This window comes from Oncorhynchus tshawytscha, unplaced genomic scaffold (genome assembly GCF_018296145.1).
Source record: "Oncorhynchus tshawytscha isolate Ot180627B unplaced genomic scaffold, Otsh_v2.0 Un_contig_18341_pilon_pilon, whole genome shotgun sequence".
Taxonomy (NCBI): Eukaryota; Metazoa; Chordata; class Actinopteri; order Salmoniformes; family Salmonidae; genus Oncorhynchus; species Oncorhynchus tshawytscha.
This window is the reverse complement of record NW_024608483.1, coordinates 42,974-64,155: the sequence shown is the minus strand read 5'-3', so window position 1 is coordinate 64,155 and position 21,182 is coordinate 42,974. Positions and strand designations below refer to the sequence as shown.

At 43.5% G+C, this 21,182-nt stretch overlaps 1 protein-coding gene across 5 annotated transcripts; it reads right to left on the bottom strand.

The window, feature by feature from the left end:
• Positions 1-32: 32 nt before the first annotated feature.
• Positions 33-17,377, bottom strand: pamr1a (peptidase domain containing associated with muscle regeneration 1a; the record flags this gene model as incomplete). 5 transcript variants are annotated; one of them, XM_042313279.1, is given in 11 exon segments in its annotated part: positions 33-295; positions 1,930-1,996; positions 2,424-2,711; positions 3,524-3,724; positions 4,297-4,404; positions 4,625-4,842; positions 5,104-5,218; positions 6,461-6,586; positions 7,348-7,423; positions 14,774-14,910; positions 15,177-17,377. In XM_042313279.1, coding segments are annotated over 11 exon segments (1,693 nt in total), but the record flags the coding sequence as incomplete, so codon positions are not given.
• Between the last annotated feature and the right edge of the window lie 3,805 nt (positions 17,378-21,182).

The following is a 21,182-nucleotide window of genomic DNA, read 5'->3' as shown; positions in this document are numbered from 1 at the left end:
GCATCTGTTCTTTAAGTCAGCGCTGCCCTCACCTGGCGAGCAGGAGACATGATGCCCGCTCCACCTGCCAGTCTTCAGACAGGTGCGCCGGGGGCTACCGTAGTGTTGGTAGAGAGAGGAGGCACACTCATACTCTATGCTAGTGGACAGGTGGTGGAAACCATGGGGTAATTCCCTCAGGACAGGGTCTTGGGTGCTGGGGAGGTTCCCTGAGGAGGGTGGGTCCATGCCAGGGGGGTGACTGTCATAGACCGTATGCCTGGATGAGGTGTGAAGCCTGTGGACTGGACTTTTCCTGTAGTAGGGGACAAAGAAGGTGTCTGTGTACAAGGAGAAATGCTTAACAATGGGCATGTTTAAAAGAGATGTAGAATAAATGTTTACTGGGAAGTTATTGTCTATAAAACACGTGTCAAACTCATTCCAAGGAGGGCAGAGTGTCTGTGGGTTTTCGCTCCACCCTTGTACTTGATTGATGAATTAATGTCACTGATGAATAAGGATCTCCCCTCAGCAAGTTGTCTAGATCTTAATTGAAAGGAAAAACACTAAAACCTGTAGACATTTGGCCCTCTGTGGAATGAGTTTGAAACCACTGCTGTAAAATAAAACCTAAGCTACTCAAAAACTAGAAGTGTATAAATTCAGTCAAGGTGCCGGCTTTGTACAGATTTTTTTATTTTAAATTTTACCTTTAGTTTACTAGGCAAGTCAGTTAAGAACAAATTCTTATTTTCAATGACGGCCTAGGAACAGTGGGTTAACTGCCTGTTCAGGGGCAGAACGACAGATTTGTACCTTGTCAGCTCGGGGATTTGAACTAGTTACTAGGTTACTAGTCCAACGCTCTAACCACTGGGCTACCCTGCCGCCCCCCAGATTGACATACAAACAGTCAGAATGAGACGTATGGTAGTGTTAGTACGGCTCATACCTGGATGTACGGGTCATACCTGGATGTACGGGTCATACCTGGATGTACGGGTCATACCTGGATGTACGGGTCATACCTGGGTGTACGGATCATACCTGGATGTACGGGTCATACCTGGATGTACGGGTCATACCTGGATGTACGGGTCATACCTGGGTGTACGGGTCATACCTGGGTGTACGGGTCATACCTGGGTGTACGGGTCATACCTGGGTGTACGGGTCATACCTGGATGTACGGGTCATACCTGGATGTGGGTACCTGGATGTACGGGTCAACCTGGATGTACCATACCTGGATGTACGGGTCATACCTGGGTGTACGGGTCATACCTGGATGTACGGGTCATACCTGGGTGTACGGGTCATACCTGGATGTACGGGTCAAACCTGGGTGTACGGGTAATACCTGGATGTACGGGTCATACCTGGGTGTACGGGTCATACCTGGATGTACGGGTCATACCTGGATGTACGGGTCATACCTGGATGTACGGGTCATACCTGGATGTACGGGTCATACCTGGGTGTACGGGTCATACCTGGGTGTACGGGTCATACCTGGATGTACGGGTCATACCTGGATGTACGGGTCATACCTGGATGTACGGGTCATACCTGGATGTACGGGTCATACCTGGATGTACGGGGTCATACCTGGATGTACGGGTCATACCTGGATGTACGGGTCATACCTGGATGTGTACGGGTCATACCTGGATGTACGGGTCATACCTGGATGTACGGGTCATACCTGGATGTACGGGTCATACCTGGATGTACGGGTCATACCTGGATGTACATACCTGGATGTACGGGTCATACCTGGATGTACGGGTCATACCTGGATGTACGGGTCATACCTGGGTGTACGGGTCATACCTGGGTGTACGGGTCATACCTGGATGTACGGGTCATACCTGGATGTACGGGTCATACCTGGGTGTACGGGTCATACCTGGATGTACGGGTCATACCTGGATGTACGGGTCATACCTGGATGGGGCCTTTGGCTTCACAACTTTGTGTCTCACCAGCTCAGATACCTTAGGCTCTCGACAGGCTGTGAACACATAGGAAGAGCCCTTAACCACGTAATCAACAGTATTGTCCAGTAACCTAAACAGCAGCACTAAAGCACGATACAGTTTGATGTTATTTAAGCAATAAGGCCCAAGGGGGTGTGATATATCGCCAATATACCACGCTTAAGGGCTGTTCTTATGCACAACGCAACAAAGAGTGCCTGGACATAGCCCTTAGCCGTGATATATTGGCTATATATATCACAAACCCCAGAGGTGCCTTATTGCTATTATAAACTGGTTAACAACGTAATTAGAGCAGTAAAAATGTATGTTTTGTTATAACCGTGGAACACTGTCTTGATATACCACAGCTTTCAGACAATCAGCATTCAGGGCTGGAACAAGTCACTTTATAAATGTGGATAAACATGTGCAGGTGTAGGCTGTTTGCTGTCAGTATACCTCTCACACACAGTGGTTGCCGGCCACTCCACGAGCCATCTGGGAGACAGGTGCTCCGGGAGCCTCCACTCAGGATGTAGGAGGGGTTACAGAAGTAGTCCACTGTGTCAGGACCTCCTCCAGAGCCCCGGACCAGCTGGAGGTAGCCATGGTGCAGCCTGGCTGGAGGAGGACACACCCCGAGCCCTCTGACTGGGTCTGCACCCCTCTGACTGGGTCGAACGGGCTCTGACTGGGTCTGCACCCCTCTGACTGGGTCTGCACCCCTCTGACTGGGTCGAATGGGCTCTAAGAGACACGAAGAGATGGAGGAGAGTCATGTTTTGAGAAATGGACTGGTCATTCAATGGTCTACCATGACTATGTTGTGTATGTTCATTCCTTGTGTACTCTCTTCTAGTTTTCCTTGTGTACTCTCTTCTTGTTTTCCTTGTGTACTCTCTTCTCGTTTTCCTTGTGTACTCTCTTCTCGTTTTCCTTGTGTACTCTCTTCTTGTTTTCCTTGTGTACTCTCCTTGTTTTCCTTGTGTACTCTCCTTGTTTTCCTTGTGTACTCTCTTCTTGTTTTCCTTGTGTACTCTCCTTGTTTCCTTGTGTACTCTCTTCTAGTTTTCCTTGTGTACTCTCTTCTTGTTTTCCTTGTGTACTCTCTTCTTGTTTTCCTTGTGTACTCTCTTCTTGTTTTCCTTGTGTACTCTCTTCTTGTTTTCCTTGTTTTCTTGTTTTCCTTGTGTACTCTCCTTGTTTTCCTTGTTTAGTTTACTTTTCTTGTTTTCTCTCTCTTCTTGTGTACTTTTTCCTTGTGTACTCTCTTCTTGTTTTCCTTGTGTACTCTCCTTGTTTTCCTTGTGTACTCTCCTTGTTTTCCTTGTGTACTCTCTTCTTGTTTTCCTTGTGTACTCTCCTTGTTTCCTTGTGTACTCTCTTCTAGTTTTCCTTGTGTACTCTCCTTGTTTTCCTTGTGTAGTTTATTTTATTGACACGTGAGGCATCATCTAATGTAATGCACCTGTTCCATCAGTACTCAGGTCTGCAACATTCCTGTCTGTGGAGGGGATCAATAAAGTTGATCCATTCATTTACATGATCTTTAACTTTACCTTTATCTACCTTCCCACAGATGGGCACCGTGCCACTCCAGGTGGCGTTGGGCAGGCAGGTCCTCTGGGGGGTGCCAGTCAGTGTGTAGGGTGGGTGGCACAGGTACTGAACAGCCATGAGCTCATCCTCCAGGCCGTACACAGAGAGGAGCTCCCCGTTCACGGGCCTCGCTGGCAACACACACGCCTGACTCCTAGCAACTGGAAGGCAGAGAGAGTGTTGTCTGTGTATAAATATTATATCAACCATCCCCAGTTTGGTCTGGAATCCTGAAATGACCCGTAGCCTTTTCCTGCAGTCAGTGACCAATAGCGCCCCCTTTTGGCCTCATGGGTGGAATGCTATATTTTAAATAAAAGATTTACAAAAAATGTAACTGATGAAACTCGGGTGTTTCTATGTCAAACAGTTTTGTTATATGTCAGTCTCCTGTGCATATAAAGTGTAATATTGTGATGCAAACTCAAAATTGAAGACATTTCAACTCCATATCTGACATTGTCTTCTTTTTCTATGCCCATAACCATGTGTGTGAGGTGCATACTTCTGTTTCAAGGTAGATTTGTTTAAGACTACCAAGAAACACTCTGTGTGAACCTGATATAACCGAACGCAGTAAAAAGTTCTGTATGACCCTGATATAACCCACCGCAGTAAAAGGTTTTCCTCCCAGGAAGCAGTAGAGCTAGGTTTTATAATACCTGAATGATAATGAATAACTCACTTTGTTTGGGGAGGAAATGAGGTTATGGCTACCAGACGGATCACTAACCATTCTCACACAGTTGACCTGTGTAGCCTGGCAGACATGCACAGCGAAAAGACTGTACTGGGTTCAGCAAACAGGTTCCATGGTGCTGACAAGGGGAGGGGCTGCACGCTGCAAGGGAGCCGCAAATACAAAACAAACAGACAATTAGACAAATGATTCATGAATAATGAATAATAGGCTGAGCAACAGACAGGCTGACTGACAGACCTGCCTGGCTGATAGATTGAAATAATTGAAATCATCTTGGCCAAAATATAACCATATAAGAACATGCCACATCTATGCTAAAGTCTTGTTCATAATGGCAATAAAACCTTCCTGTAGCTACCTGAGCTCTGCTGAAAAGCGGCAAAGAAGCCATCAAAGTTGTTGTAGCCATCTGAGACAAACAGGACGTGCAGCCTGTTTCCAGAGGTTCTGATTGGTGGAGGCAGCTCATTCCCACAAAACCGGCCAATGACGGGGGAGCTCAGGCTGTCACCATCTCGCAGCTCCACGTAGTCATAGTGACAGTTGTGGTCAGGCTCTAGACTAAGCATGGAGAACCTGGGCAGATCCAAACAAGGTCTTTGTTATCATCATGTTTGGCTGTTAAGTAGGATAAGATATTAATCTATATAGTGTCCATATTAGGACATCATCTTACTACCCTTAAAAAAAAAAAAAAATTCAGTACGGATCCATGAAAGCTGCGACTGGATTGTGACAGACAACTTCCTCATAGAATACCGTTCAACTTCATGAAAGCCAATGACAGATTCAATGAATTTGACACTATAGTACAGTACAATCAATTCAGGGACCCACCTGAGCTCCACGTTCTCCCCTCTCTCTACCTGCACCCTCCACTCACAGTGCGCATTGATGGGGTAACTCTCCAGCATGATGTGGCCCTGGGCTCTACGAATCACCCCTCCACATGCTAGGGACAAGAACACATACTCTGAGCTCCCATAATGCAACACAAAATAACTAGAGATTAGAACATAGATGTTTGTAGCAAGTCATTCAAGTAGATGTGTAATGAACAGTGTTGGGGGAAGCTCCTCTGAAAATATAGTTTACCAAGCTACCAATTACATCACATCGGCAGAAGTTGAGCTACACTGAAGTTATAAACACAGCTTTTTTAAGTGAAGTTACTTTTGATTTGATTTGATATATAAATATAAAATGTCATAGAATACAAATTGCAAGAACAGATCACACTAGAGTCAGAAGATAACATAGTGTTTAATTTAGCCTATTAAACAAACAAACTATGTTTCAAGTGAGAATTAGACAGGTCTGATGAACTACACGGGTCTGATGAACTACACAGGTCTGATGAATTAAACAGGTCTGATGGATTAGACAGGTCTGATGAATTAGACAGGTCTGATGAATTAGACAGGTCGGGATGAATTAGACAGGTCTGATGAATTAGACAGGTCTGATGAATTAGACAGGTCGGGTGAATTAGACAGGTCTGATTAGACAGGTCAGGTCTGATGACAGGTCTGATGAACTACACAGGTCTGATGAATTAGACAGGTCTGATGAATTAGACAGGTCTGATGAATTAGACAGGTCTGATGAACACAGGTCTGATGAATTAGACAGGTCTGATGAACTAACAGGTCTGAAGGTCTGATGATTGACTACTAGACACATTTTCTTTTAGCAAAAAAAGTAGTGTGTAGTCCCAGTAGTTATGATACACCACTATAATGACTAAATTAGGGTAGTGTGTAGTTCTGATGCTGAAAAAGTAGTTGACTACTACACATTTTCTTTTAGCAAAAAAAGTATATCCCAGCTAAAACTATATGACTAAAAAGTGTGTAGTCCCAGTAGTTAGATACACCACTATATGACTAAAAAGTAGTGTGTCGTTCCAGTAGTTAGCTACACCACTATATGACTAAAAAGTAGTGTGTAGTTCCAGTAGTTAGCTACACCACTATATGACTAAAAAGTAGTGTGTAGTTCCAGTAGTTAGATACACCACTATATAGCTAAAAAGTAGTGTGTAGTTCCAGTAGTTAGATACACCACTAACGTTAAATGGCCAAAAAGTAATTAAGTGTAGTTCACTACTCCCCAACACTGGCAATGAAACAAGTGAAAAACTCCCAAGGACTGTAATTTAGAAAATGCTCTACCCCTGAAACAGCTGACTCACTCTTGCAGTCTCCACCTGCCCAGCCCTGACGACAGTCCGTACAGAATCTCCCTCGGATGAAGAAATCATCCTTGGCCTCCCACGTCCCATTGTGACAGGTTTTACAGTTCTCAAACAGACTGCAGCCTATAGGGAAGAGGAGAAACAGGGGAGCCAGGAGATCAGGTCAGCAGCTATATGACATGTCATTTCAACCAATGTTTAATCACGTTCAATGTTTTGGTTAATTTAAAGGTTTATAAATCTGTAAGAAGAAGTGAATCCTTGTAATTACAACTTAACGTTAAAGCATTATCAACATGTGAAGAATAAGAAGACAAATGTCAGTGTACAAACAGTTGTAATGGGTAAGAAAGCTGGAAGGGAGTAAGAGGGAAGCAGTAGAGGGCACAGATTAAATACAAGGAGACAGATGTCTCACAGGATGTAGAAATCTGAAGCGTCCGTTTAGAGCTTCTTCTCACCACCAAATTTGGTGATGGGAGGAAGTCCAGGGGCGGAACGTGGGAGAAAATGGAGTTAAATGAAACTTGGTGTCAATACAGTTCTCTTTCCAAATTACAATCTGTTATGAACAGAGTGGATTAAGTTTTGTGTACTTGACCCTTGACCAAAGTTCCAAAAAATGGTTTTGTTTACAAGGAAGGCAACGGCCAATTAAATTATTACACATAAACACTTCACAAAGAAGGTGTTACCTAGCAGAAATATGCAAATATATGCTAAAACATGACAACAGGATCTCGCTATAGGTCGTGCTTGGTTCTGCCCACCTCCATGCCTGTTCTGCCCAATATGCTTCATTTGTTCCCACTGGAAATGACAACGATGAGAAATTTGGGGGTTAGTTACCAGTATCTTTGGTAGAGGTCTGATAGGTTGTTTACCAGGGTGGATGATGCAGGGGTCACACTGGTCCAGTTGGTTGCGGCAGCAGGGGACGGAGTAGCCCACCCGTGCCCCCTGGGAAGGACATCTACACTGGATCAGCTGGTACTCACAACAGTCCCTACACATGTGGTTCCACTCTGAGCTGGGACACTTGTCATCCACCACACCTCTGGAATCTAAAATCAATCAATCAGTCAATCAAATGTATTTCATAAAGCCCATTTTAGCGTGGCAAGTAGCCTAACGGTTAGAGCATTGGGTCAGTAACCGAAAGGTTACTAGATCGAATCCCCGAGCCCGGCAAGTTGAAGAATGTGCCCTTGAGCAAGGCACTGAACCCTAATTGCTCCAGGGTCACTGTTGACAATGGCTGACCCTGGTCGTGACCCCATTTCCTGAGGGTGTCTCAGGGAGAGTTGGGATATGCAAAAAGAAACACATTTCCAATTCACACATGTATTAACACATACCTGCACAACACATGACACCCAGCCGAAACTCAAAACAACAAGCAATGTCGTATCAAGGGAGTTTCACATAAAGAGACTGGCATGTTGTGAATCAAGGTATCCTAGTGGTCAGAGCGTTGGACTTATAACGGAAAGGTTGCAAGATCGAATCCCCGAGCTGACAAGGTAAAAATCTGTCGTTCTGCCCCTGAACAAGGCAGTTACCCCAGTGTTCTCCGGTAGGCTGTCATTGAAAATAAGAATTTGTTATTAACTGACTTGCCAAGTTAAATAAAAAAAACATGTCACGAGGCATTCATTTGTCCATGATTACTGCTTCTGTAAAATAGCATGCTCTATAGTCTACATGAATGCACATCTGGATTCATGACATATACTTGCCAAAATAATATTTAGCTACAGTTTGAATGCAACACAAAACAAGGACGCCTCATCTGTACATACATTTTAATGTTTCCTCTCTGTACTGGAAGAATGTTTTTTGGGGATGAAGTAATTTGTATGAAGCTTACTTCTGCTATCTCAGAGATCTGGTTATCATATTTGTTTGATTAGGGCTCTATAATGCTACGTTTAACCTGGCAGACCAATTCTAATATATCTTTTTCACTAATTGGTCTTTTGACCAATCAGATCAGCTCTTTTGCCAATGATTGGGCAAAATATCAGAATTGTGCTCCCTGTGTAAACGCAGCCATAGCTACTTTAGTAGTTTGGGTCATGGATGCTGAAACAATATGCCACGGGTATGATGCTAAACTAATTTGCAGTCGTATTTATGTTGGTAAACAGTTTATAATGGCAATATGGCACCTCAGGTGTTTGTGGTAAATAGCCAATGTATCACTGCTAAGGGCTGTGTCCTAAGAACAGACTTTAGGTGTGGTATATTGGCCAAGATATAACAACTCCTCGGGCCTTATTGCTTAAGTATAGCATGTGTACACTGGAGGAGGGTTTAGGGTAGCAATCCTCTGTGAGACTATAATTGGTTAGATACCTCTCATCAACTTCCAGGTGCCTTGTGGCAAGTTCTATGTGATTCTATGCTGTGATTCTACAGTTCTCTGGTGACTAACTCTGCTGAGTGGGTTAATCCTACTGGAACAGGGCTAATGTGATTGAATCGTAAATTCATGGTTCACAGTTCACATCGTGCTCCCCCAGGGGTCATTACAATAGCAAGAAACCCCCCCAAACCCAATCTGACCCTGTCTCGTGATGGTTCCAAAGGCATGTCTTTAACCCTCTACAGACTAAACCTTGTCTAATCTGGGGTTCTACTATCTATATGGAATTGTTTTAAAAAGGTCACACCAAGGGTCATTTATCTATTTGATTTGACATTTTAAGACCCCTTGAAGTATAAAATACAATGTAAAAACAAATAGTTGATGAAAAAATGTATTTGGCCAAACTGCTCATGCAAACACATGGAATAACAGATTCACTACATGGAACAACAGATGGTCCCCCCCCCAAAAAATGTAAAGGAAGTTTGTTCTGAAGTGTCTGTCCTACATCTGAGAGAAACATTTGTTGTTGTTTTAGCATTACGTCTCCATATATCAAATCAAATCAAATTTTATTTGTCACATACACATGGTTAGCAGATGTTAATGCGAGTGTAGCGAAATGCTTGTGCTTCTAGTTCCGACAATGCAGTAATAACGAACAAGTAATCTAACTAACAATTCCAAAAAACTACTGTCCTATACACAGTGTAAGGGGATAAAGAATATGTACATAAGGATATATGAATGAGTGATGGTACAGAGCAGCATAGGCAAGATACAGTAGATGATATCGAGTACAGTATATACATATGAGATGAGTATGTAAACTAAGTGGCATAGTTAAAGTGGCTAGTGATACATGTATTACATAAGGATGCAGTCGATGATATAGAGTACAGTATATACGTATGCATATGAGATGAATAATGTAGGGTAAGTAACATTATATAGGGTAGCATTGTTTTAAGTGGCTAGTGATATATTTACATCATTTCCCATCAATTCCCATTATTAAAGTGGCTGGAGTAGAGTCAGTAGAGTCAGTGTCATTGACAGTGTGTTGGCAGTAGCCACTCAATGTTAGATATACCTGGCTGTTTAGTGTCATTGACAGTCCACTGTTAGTGGTGGGTGTTTAACAGTCTGATGGCCTTGAGATAGAAGCTGTTTTTCAGTCTCTCGGTCCCAGCTTTGATGCACCTGTACTGACCTCGCCTTCTGGAGGACAGCGGGGTGAACAGGCAGTGGCTCGGGTGGTTGATGTCCTTGATGATCTTTATGGCCTTCCTGTAGCATCGGGTGGTGTAGGTGTCCTGGAGGGCAGGTAGTTTGCCCCCGGTGATGCGTTGTGCAGACCTCACTACCCTCTGGAGAACCTTACGGTTGAGGGCGGTGCAGTTGCCATACCAGGCGGTGATACAGCCCGCCAGGATGCTCTCGATTGTGCATCTGTAGAAGTTTATGAGTGCTTTTGGTGACAAGCATTTCTTCAGCCTCCTGAGGTTGAAGAGGCGCTGCTGCGCCTTCCTCACGATGCTGTCTGTGTGAGTGGACCAATTCAGTTTGTCTGTGATGTGTATGCCGAGGAACTTAACCCTCTCACTATGTTCCATATATGGGGGGTGTTCCCTCTATATACCTCCACTACCTCCATATTTTGACCTTGATATAGACCTCCATACCATATATACCTCCATATGGGGGTATATACCTCCATATATACCATATATACCTCTGCATATTACCATATAGTACCTCCATATATCATATATACCTCCATATATACCATATATACCTCCATATATACCTCCATATATATGTGATATATACCTCCTGATACCACCTCCAGGGCCCCATATATACCTCCCTATAGGCAGGGCCCTATACCCTGTAGGCAGTCCGTTGTTACCTAATCAAGCCTACCACTGTACCTCCATATATAACTTGATGATTGAGTTGGAGGCTGTGCATATGGCCACGCAGTCGTGGAACAGGGAGTACAGGAGAGGGCTTAGAACGCACCCTTGTGGGGCCCCAGTGTTGAGGATCAGCGGGGAGGAGATGTTGTTGCCTACCCTCACCACCTGGGGGCGGCCCATCAGGAAGTCCAGTACCCAGTTGCACAGGGCGGGGTCAAGACCCAGGGTCTCGAGCTTGATGACCTCCAGGGTACTATGGTGTTGAATGCCGATATATACGATGAACAGCATTCTCCATAGGTATTCCTCTTGTCCAGATGGGTTAGGGCAGTGTGCAGTGTGGTTGAGATTGCATCGTATGGACCTATTTGGGCTCCATAAGCAAATTGGATGGGTCTAGGGTGTCAGGTAGGGTGGAGGTGATATGGTCCTATACTAGTCTCATATATAGCCTCCTATATACCATATATACCTCCATATATACCATATATACCTCCATATATACCTCCATATATACCTCCATATAGACCTCCATATAGACCTCCATATATACCATGTAGTGCTACCATATATTTAGCTCATTACCATATATACTTGGGAACAGGAACAATGGTACCCTCTTAAGCATATAACAGCAGACTGGTATAGGGATTGATTGATATACCTCCATAAACACACCGGCCAGCTGGTCTCCATATATACCTCCATATATACCTCCATATATGCAGCCTTGCATATATAACACCATATATACTTACCATATATACCATATATACCTCCATATATACCATATATAGGCCTCCATATATACCTCATATACCTCCAAATATACCTGCCTATAAGACCTCCATATATACCTACATATATACCATATATACCTCCATATATACCTCCATATATACCTCCATATATACCATATATACCTCCATATATACCTCCATATATACCATATAGACCTCCATATATACCTCCATATATACCATATATACCTCCATATATACCTCCATATATACCTCCATATATACCTCCATATATACCTCCATATATACCTCCATATATACCTCCATATATACCTCCATATATACCTCCATATATACCTCCATATATACCTCCATATATACCTCCATATATACCATATATACCTCCATATATACCATATATACCTCCATATATACCATATATACCTCCATATATACCATATATACCTCCATATATACCATATATACCTCCATATATACCATATAGACCTCCATATATACCATATAGACCTCCATATATACCATATATACCTCCATATATACCTCCATATATACCATATAGACCTCCATATATACCATATATACCTCCATATATACCTCCATATATACCTCCATATATACCTCCATTCATTTTTCAACTGTTACCGGGGGACCTTCAGGCACGTCTTGTGAGGCCTGTGGGGGTCCTAGAGCATAACAACCACATGTATGTGTTCATGAGAGTCTCACATCCGTTTAGTGTGTAGCCCAAACTGTTGGGACGCTACAGACAGAAGTCGGCAGATCGTCTGTACCGACTTCAGACGAGTTCTAATACTTTTGTGGGGGTTGTAGAGCAAAACGGAGAACACCACCGTGTTCGTTAGAGTCTCATCTTTCCATAGAGGGGTCAGGCCAAACTCTTCGGATGCTACAGACAATTTTGTGAGAAGACCAATTATTGAGATGTCTCATGGTCTGACAAATATCTAGCTCTAGCTCTGTCACCTTTCACCGCAGATTCGGAAGTGCAACATTGGCGGATTGAAATATATCTAGGCGAACAGATATCTCTAGTTTAAACTGACGTCTTTTTACAGGGATTATTTTGTTATGCTTATTCGATTTCTAGGGGGTTTAATAGAGTCCTACAGTCATACATATTCTCATTACAGTCTGGTCAAAATGAGTGTGGCAATACATAGACAATGTCCCCAGCTTTCTAACAGCAGGAAACTTAGAATCCAGACTTGACTAGGTCAGTGACTAGAGAAGTTATAACCCAGACATGACTAGGTATGTGACTATAGAAGTTATAACCCAGACATGACTAGGTAAGTGACTAGAGAAGTTAAAACCCAGACATGACTAGGTATGTGACTATAGAAGTTAAAACCCAGACATAACTAGGTCAGTGACTAGAGAAGTTAACTCAGACTTGACTAGGTCAGTGACTAGAGAAGTTATAACCCAGACATGACTAGGTCAGTGACTAGAGAAGTTAACTCAGACTTGACTAGGTCAGTGACTAGAGAAGTTAACCCAGACATGACTAGGTCAGTGACTAGAGAAGTTAAAACCCAGACATGACTAGGTATGTGACTATAGACGTTATAACCCAGACATGACTAGGTAAGTGACTAGAGAAGTTAACTCAGACATGACTAGGTATGTGACTATAGAAGTTAAAACCCAGACATAACTAGGTCAGTGACTAGAGAAGTTAACTCAGACTTGACTAGGTCAGTGACTAGAGAAGTTAACCCAGACATGACTAGGTCAGTGACTAGAGAAGTTAAAACCCAGACATGACTAGGTATGTGACTATAGAAGTTAAAACCCAGACATAACTAGGTCAGTGACTAGAGAAGTTAACTCAGACATGACTAGGTATGTGACTAGAGAAGTTAACCCAGACATAACTAGGTATGTGACTATAGAAGTTAACTCAGACATGACTAGGTATGTGACTAGAGAAGTTAACTCAGACATGACTAGGTAAGTGACTAGAGAAGTTAAAACCCAGACATAACCAGGTGACTAGAGAAGTTAAAACCCAGACATAACCAGGTGACTAGAGAAGTTAACTCAGACATGACTAGGTAAGTGACTAGAGAAGTTAAAACCCAGACATAACCAGGTGACTAGACTAGGTATGTGACTATAGAAGTTAAAACCCAGACATAACTAGGTATGACTAGAGAAGTTAACTCAGACATGACTAGGTATGTGACTAGACTAAAACCCAGACATAACCAGGTGACTAGAGAAGTTAACTCAGAACTAGAGAAAACCCAGACATGACTAGGTAACTCAGACATGACTAGGTAAGTGACTAAAACCCCAGACATAACCAGGTGACTAGAGACTCAGACATGACTAGGTATGTGACTAGAGAAGTTAAAACCAGACATAACTAGGTAGAGTGACTACTAGGTAGTGACTAGAAAGTTAAAACCCAGACATAACTGACTAGGTAACTGTGACTAGGTATGTGACTAGAGAAGTTAAAACCCAGACATAACCAGGTGACTAGAGAAGTTAACTCAGACATGACTAGGTATGTGACTAGAGTTAAATGACCCAGACCCAGACATAACTAGGTATGTGACTAGAGAAGTTAAAACCCAGACAGGTGACTAGAGAAGTGACATGACTAGGTATGTGACTAGAAGTTAAAACCAGACATGACTAGGTAACTCAGTGACTACTAGAGAAGTTAAAACCCAGACATGACTAGGTATGTGACTAAAACCCAGACATAACTAGGTATGTGACTAGAGAAGTTAACTCAGACATGACTAGGTATGTGACTAGAGAAGTTAAAACCCAGACATAACCAGGTGACTAGAGAAGTTAACTCAGACATGACTAGGTAAGTGACTAGAGAAGTTAAAACCCAGACATAACTAGGTATGTGACTAGAGAAGTTAACTCAGACATGACTAGGTAAGTGACTAGAGAAGTTAAAACCCAGACATAACCAGGTGACTAGAGAAGTTAACTCAGACATGACTAGGTATGTGACTAGAGAAGTTAAAACCCAGACATAACCAGGTGACTAGAGAAGTTAACTCAGACATGACTAGGTATGCCCATATGACTCAGAGAGGAAATAAATTACTCAGCAAGTGCAAAAGAAAAACTCTAACAATGGAAGTTGTGTGAACAGTTCAGAATAGGGAGGCTAATACAAGTTACAGCAGGCTTCGTAGAGTCATACATCTGAATGAAATGTGTTGTCATCAGTATATGATGAAATCATCATTCTAGCTCTTACCGTGGGGCCAGGCAGTTGCATGAAGGCAGAGTAGAATGACATGGAGAAGAAGAGGCAGGAGGTGTCTGGGTTGCAGATGAGGGGGCATTGTCGTCCTCCCAGTGGGCTGCACCCTCTGGCACACAAGGACCATAGAGCTAGGAACCAGAACACACATGATGTCACTGAGGAGTGACAGGAGTCCGGAATCTAAAGTGTTCCTGTTCAGAACGCTCCACATCAATCCCACTGTCCTCTCTTTCTCTGGGCTCTAGATGCAAAGCAGCTGTTGAGGAGAACACACACTCACCACACTAAAAGAGAGAGATTTAACCCTTTCTTTTCACCAGGAGTCACACTGGCATTCTGCTCTCTCTCTCTCTCTCTCTCTCTCTGATGACGGACAAGCTCCATGCATACTCACCATGCATCTGAACTCTCCAGCTTCTGTTTTTACAGACGTGCCATGTGGAGTTCTGGAAGTCCAAAGGAAAAGGGGAGTGGCTGCATATTGGCATGTGGAGAGTGTTGCAGGGAAAAACACTGTCACTTTTAATGGAGAGAACAGAGATGGCGAGTTGATGATACTCCAGGGAAAGATGTTATTTTCCGTCTGTGTTTGTATGGCGGGGGAATTCAGGGAAGCCTGAATCAGGACGTCATTGTACTGTAAAACCCCCTCAGGCTCTGGCCTGCGAGATCTGCGGGGAGGCCATGCCAACAAACAGTGATAAGCAGAAATAATGTCATTCCTGTTCCTGTTCATAGTTGTCTATAGGAGCGAACCTGGGCAAAGCTTCTATACAGGATGACAGTGTATTCTCTACAAAAGGGCCCCAGGCAATGGGGCGGACAGGCACTGCACAGCTCATTGCAAATCACTGTTTGTTTTTGATTACCTGGCTTGAATACAGTTTCCATGTAAAAAGAAAAACTCTTTTTCCACGCATTGCATCCAGATGGGACTCGGAGTTAAGATTTTAACTGACCATAGGGACCAGAACCATTAGATTTAATGGACATTTGCCTCCTCGTTCCAGTGAAGGTTGAAAAGAATCCAAAGAAAACTCCCCTATACTTTATGTACTATAAATTACAAACCCTAGCCAGTAACCCTTCCACCCTTGTGTACATCTGAGGAATACAGACTTTTCAAATGCCTTATCCAAAAATAGTCTTCGGGAATCGACTACAGCCAAGGTAAATGGAAAAATCATGTAGATTTTATTTTGAGTGGACCATCCCTTTAAGCAATATGGTAATAACTTAACATCCCCTTTCTGAAGACAAGAGACACCTGGTGGTTACGTATAGAAACAGCATCTAATTAGGAAAAACACATTTTACACTTTTACAAATGCAGTCAAAGCACAAATTGATTTTGAATACATCCATTTAAAAAAAAGAAAGATAAAATGAGTAGTCATGAGGGGTAGGAGAAGAAAGGTAAATATATGACAGAGTGACTTGGGGTTACATCGGACGACAACACATTGACGGGTCCAGCACAGACTGCTGAAACAGACTCATGAGATTAGTATTGACTCATTTGTCATGCAAACACAGTGACTCTTTACCGTTGAAGCAATGATGGAACCAGAGACATATCTAAAGGTAGTTTATTATAGAAAATATATATAATAAACTCTATACGTGTCTCTGTGAAGATCCATTGATATGATTCAACAATGAATTACTATACTCGGCACAATCCCTTGTGCTATTTGACAGATCAATAAACAAATCATTTCACACCAGAACTTATTGATAGAACTTGTAGATCAATTTAACTGCGTAGTTAGTAAAACACAGATTAATTCATATGGTTTATATTTGACCCTTTCCTTCATTTATACTGCAGGCACAATAGCAGATTACCTCTATATGGGACTGGGAACAACAGCACTGTTACAGGCTTTTCACACTACTGACCCGAACTGGGCCGAGACCAACCAAGCTGTACTGAGCTGGCCTGGTCATGAACACACCAGATTTGATGGCAGCATGCTGAAAAGGACAATGTGCTCAGAGCCAGCAGTTTGGGTCGGTACGATCGTGTTAAAAAGGCCTTTGTTACTGGTTCACACTGCTTCATGGTGAACAGAAAACTCACACCCTGCCACAGATACTCACACCCTGCCACAGATACTCACACCCTGCCACAGATACTCACACCCTGCCACAGATACTCACACCCTGCCACAGATACTCACACCCTGCCACAGATACTCACACCCTGCCACAGATACTCACACCCTGCCACAGATACTCACACCCTGCCACAGATACTCACACCCTGCCACAGATACTCACACCCTGCCACAGATACTCACACCAACAAGTCTGTTTTCAACAAGTAGTGGTGATGGAACATGTAATAAAGTGCTTTATGCAGACTTAAAGTGATAGTTCACCGCCAAAATATAACTTTGTGAGATGTTATTTTGACAAACAAGGAAGTGAGTCAAATATTCTAAGTGCAAACTGAGGCACGCGACAGGGGTGTCACATATTACCCATTAGGATTCCCTTCATATGCTTTGTCAAAGATACACTGCTGCAGGGTGAGGCTTCCCCTAGCCCCAAACCACACCAGTACAGAATATAACCACACACACACACACACACACACACACACACACAGGCTCCCTTTCTCTCTCTCTCTCACACACACACACACACACACACACACACACACACACACACACACACACACACACACACACACACACACACACACACACACACACACACACACACACACACACACACACACACACACACACACACACACACTCCCTTTCTCTCTCTCTCACACACACACACACACACACACACACACACACACACACACACACACACACACACACACACACACACACACACACACACACCTTGGAGACTGAACTGATCACACTTATCAATATAAAAATGGTTACTGATTGTCTAAATAAAACACAGCAGGAAAATGTCAGCAGTACTGAGAGAAACAGCTTGTTCAACAGCCTATATAGCACTGAAGCCTTGTTGACAGGTTCATATGGTATTGGTGGTGGGCATCGTTCTACCATTACTGCAGATCTAACTACCAACTGAGGTTTGTTTTGCTGCCTGGGTTGTTTCTGCAGGTTTTGATAGCGGCTACTGACAGTCGATGGACCCGCGGATGAGGTGAAACGGGGAATGACGCAAGGCTGTGTGTGGAGGGCTCTCCCTCCAATCAGTGTTGAGTCCAGGTGCGTCAACAGTCTGGGGGGAAAAAAGATGTGTAGGTGAATACAAAACAGGTTTCCTGATGCAATTCACGGTCAACACTCCAATCTTATGCCTCACATTTTCTAAACTGCATCACTTTTCAACAGAGTATCTGGTAAATCTCTGGTTTCTACCAACCTGCAATCACTTTAGCACTAGATCAAATGACCCCCCTTGGAATCGTAACATTAAGTTCTAATGGGCATTCTGTCAGGTCCGGTTTAAATAAATCACACTTTACCCACAGGCTCTCTGCTGGGTTAGCTGGCTAGGCTGCACCATGCAACACACTTTACCCACAAGGTTCTCTGCTGGGTTAGCTGGCTAGGATGCACCATGCAACACACTTTACCCACAAGGCTCTCTGCTGGGTTAGCTGGCTAGGATGCACCATGCAACACACTTTACCCACAAGGCTCTCTGCTGGGTTAGCTGGCTAGGATGCACCATGCAACACACTTTACCCACAAGGCTCTCTGCTGGGTTAGCTGGCTAGGATGTAGCATGCAACACACTCAGCCAGGTCAGTTACAGTTTAGTGGCCTGGGTTCAGATATGAAATGACTGCAGGTCAGTTACAGTTTAGTTGCCTGGGTTCAGAAATGAAATGACTGCAGGTTAGTTACAGTTTAGTGGCCTGGGTTCAGAAATGAAATGACTGCAGGTTAGTTACAGTTTAGTGGGCTGGTTTCAGATATGAAATGACTGCAGGTTAGTTACAGTTTAGTGGCCTGGGTTCAGAAATGAAATGACTGCAGGTTAGTTACAGTTTAGTGGCCTGGGTTCAGAAATGAAATGACTGCAGGTTAGTTACAGTTTAGTGGCCTGGGTTCAGAAATGAAATGACTGCAGGTTAGTTACAGTTTAGGGGCTGGGTTCATATGTGAAATGAGTTACTTTTAGAATAGATCCTTGGTAATAACATAAAACAATGTTACTGCCAGAGTTACTTTTAGAATAGATCCTTGGTAATAACATAAAACAATGTTACTGCCAGAGTTACTTTTAGAATAGATCCTTGGTAATAACATAAAACAATGTTACTGTCAGAGTTACTTTTAGAATAGATCCTTGGTAATAACATACAATAATGTTACTGCCAGAGTTACTTTTAGAATAGATCCTTGGTAATAACATAAAACATGGCTGAATCAGAGAAGCGTGAGTGGGTCTTGACACACACACATTGATGTTAGATGTTGCATGAGGGATAAGGCTGACTGTTACGCTACCAGCCATGTAATTACATGACATTACACAACCATAAACTAGCTCAAGGGGAGAGCAATGCAACACAGAGCAATTCATATCACCGCCTGTCAGTCGCCCGATAGAAAAACATCTAGCCGTCAAAGAGTTTCCCAACCAGGTGAATCTGACTGACGTCCTGGCAGCTCTGCTCGGGTGTTCAACGAGAGAATCTGTCAAGTACACTACTGTAGAGGGGCATGTGGGGATTGGACAGCCTGTGTGTGCGCTCTGTGTGTACCTAATGTAGTCTCCGCTGGGGTCAGTCCTCCGGCCGAAGCCTACAGGACAGTAGCAGTGGAAGAACTGCTGGAAGAAGGAGCTGCAGGAGAGCCACATCCAGCTGCCTGCGTTCACACTCCAGTCTGCATCCAGGAGCAGCTCCTCAAACACCTGCAACATCACATATAGAAATATAACGCTAATAAACCAGTCACCTGCTTGTCCAGAAGGGATACAGCTTTTGTCAAAATGGACTCTTCCTAGCAGGTAAGGAGAATTAGGTTAAGGTTAGGAGAATTAGGTTAAGGTTAGGAGAATTAGGTTAAGGTTAGGGGAATTAGGTTAAGGTTAGGAGAATTAGGTTAAGGTTAGGAGAATTAGGTTAAGGTTAGGAGAATTAGGTTAAGGTTAGGAAAAGGGTAAGGGTTAGCTAAAATGCAAAACATTTAAACTTTTGACGTCAATTTGACGAAAGCTGTACCCCATCTAGATATGACCCAGTCACCTAGGACTGAACCAATGCTCAAACACAAAAAAGCGCACACACACAGATACACACACCCCTCCTCTACACATGTAACAAATAGAGATACAACATTATTAAAGTTAGAGTACTTAACTAAAACAATAACAAAGAGGTCACCAATCCTCTTTTTTGGAAAAATAATAGAAAATGAGAACTAGTTTGTATTGGACAAATTCAGGTAGGTCCCTCCCCGTTTAGTTCTGTTTGGCCACGATACCTGTCTGGCAGCAGTCCATCTGTTGTCGGGTGACAGTGGGAAGGGGCTTCTTGGGCAGCTCCAGCCAGTGGACGATGGCCTGGAAGCGCTTGAAGGTCAGCGGGGGCATGTCATTGTTCATCTCAATGATCCTAGAACAGAGAAACCACAGGTGTTCACTAACCAGGTCGTATTCATTAGTTACTGTACCAAATGGAAGAAAATGGACTGAAACAGGGAGGGACTACCTGAACTTTTCGTTGCAGAGGTTTTACTACAGTGCGCTGTAATGAATATTAATGGGAGGTACAGCTTCATTGCTCTGAACTGATGATATAACTTTTTCAAAGCAAAGCCCTCGTCTGAATTAGATTTTTTTCCGATCCGTTTTTGCCTCTAATATTTTTTAACAAAAGGCCACATCCTGGATTCATAAGGAGGGGGACAGACCAGAGTCTCTTCCTGTAAGGAGGGGGACAGACCAGAGTCTGTTCCTGTAAGGAGGGGGACAGACCAGAGTCTGTTCCTGTAAGGAGGGGGACAGACCAGAGTCTGTTCCTGTAAGGAGGGGACAGACCAGAGTCTGTTCCTGTAAGGAGGGGGACAGACCAGAGTCTGTTCCTGTAAGGAAGGGGACAGACCAGAGTCTGTTCCTGTAAGGAGGGGGTCAGACCAGAGTCTGTTCCTGTAAGGAAGGGGACAGACCAGAGTCTGTTCCTGTAGAGTCTGTTCCTGTAAGGAGGGGGACAGACCAGAGTCTGTTCCTGTAGACCAGAGTCTGTTCCTGTAAGGAGGGGGACAGACCAGAGTCTGTTCCTGTGAGGGGGTCAGACCAGAGTCTGTTCCTGTAAGGAGGGTGTCAGAGCAGAGTCTGTTCCTGTAAGGAAGGGGACAGACCTGAGTCTGTTAGTGTAAGGAGGGGGACAGACCAGAGACTGTTCCTGTAAGGAGGGGGACAGACCAGAGACTGTTCCTGTAAGGAG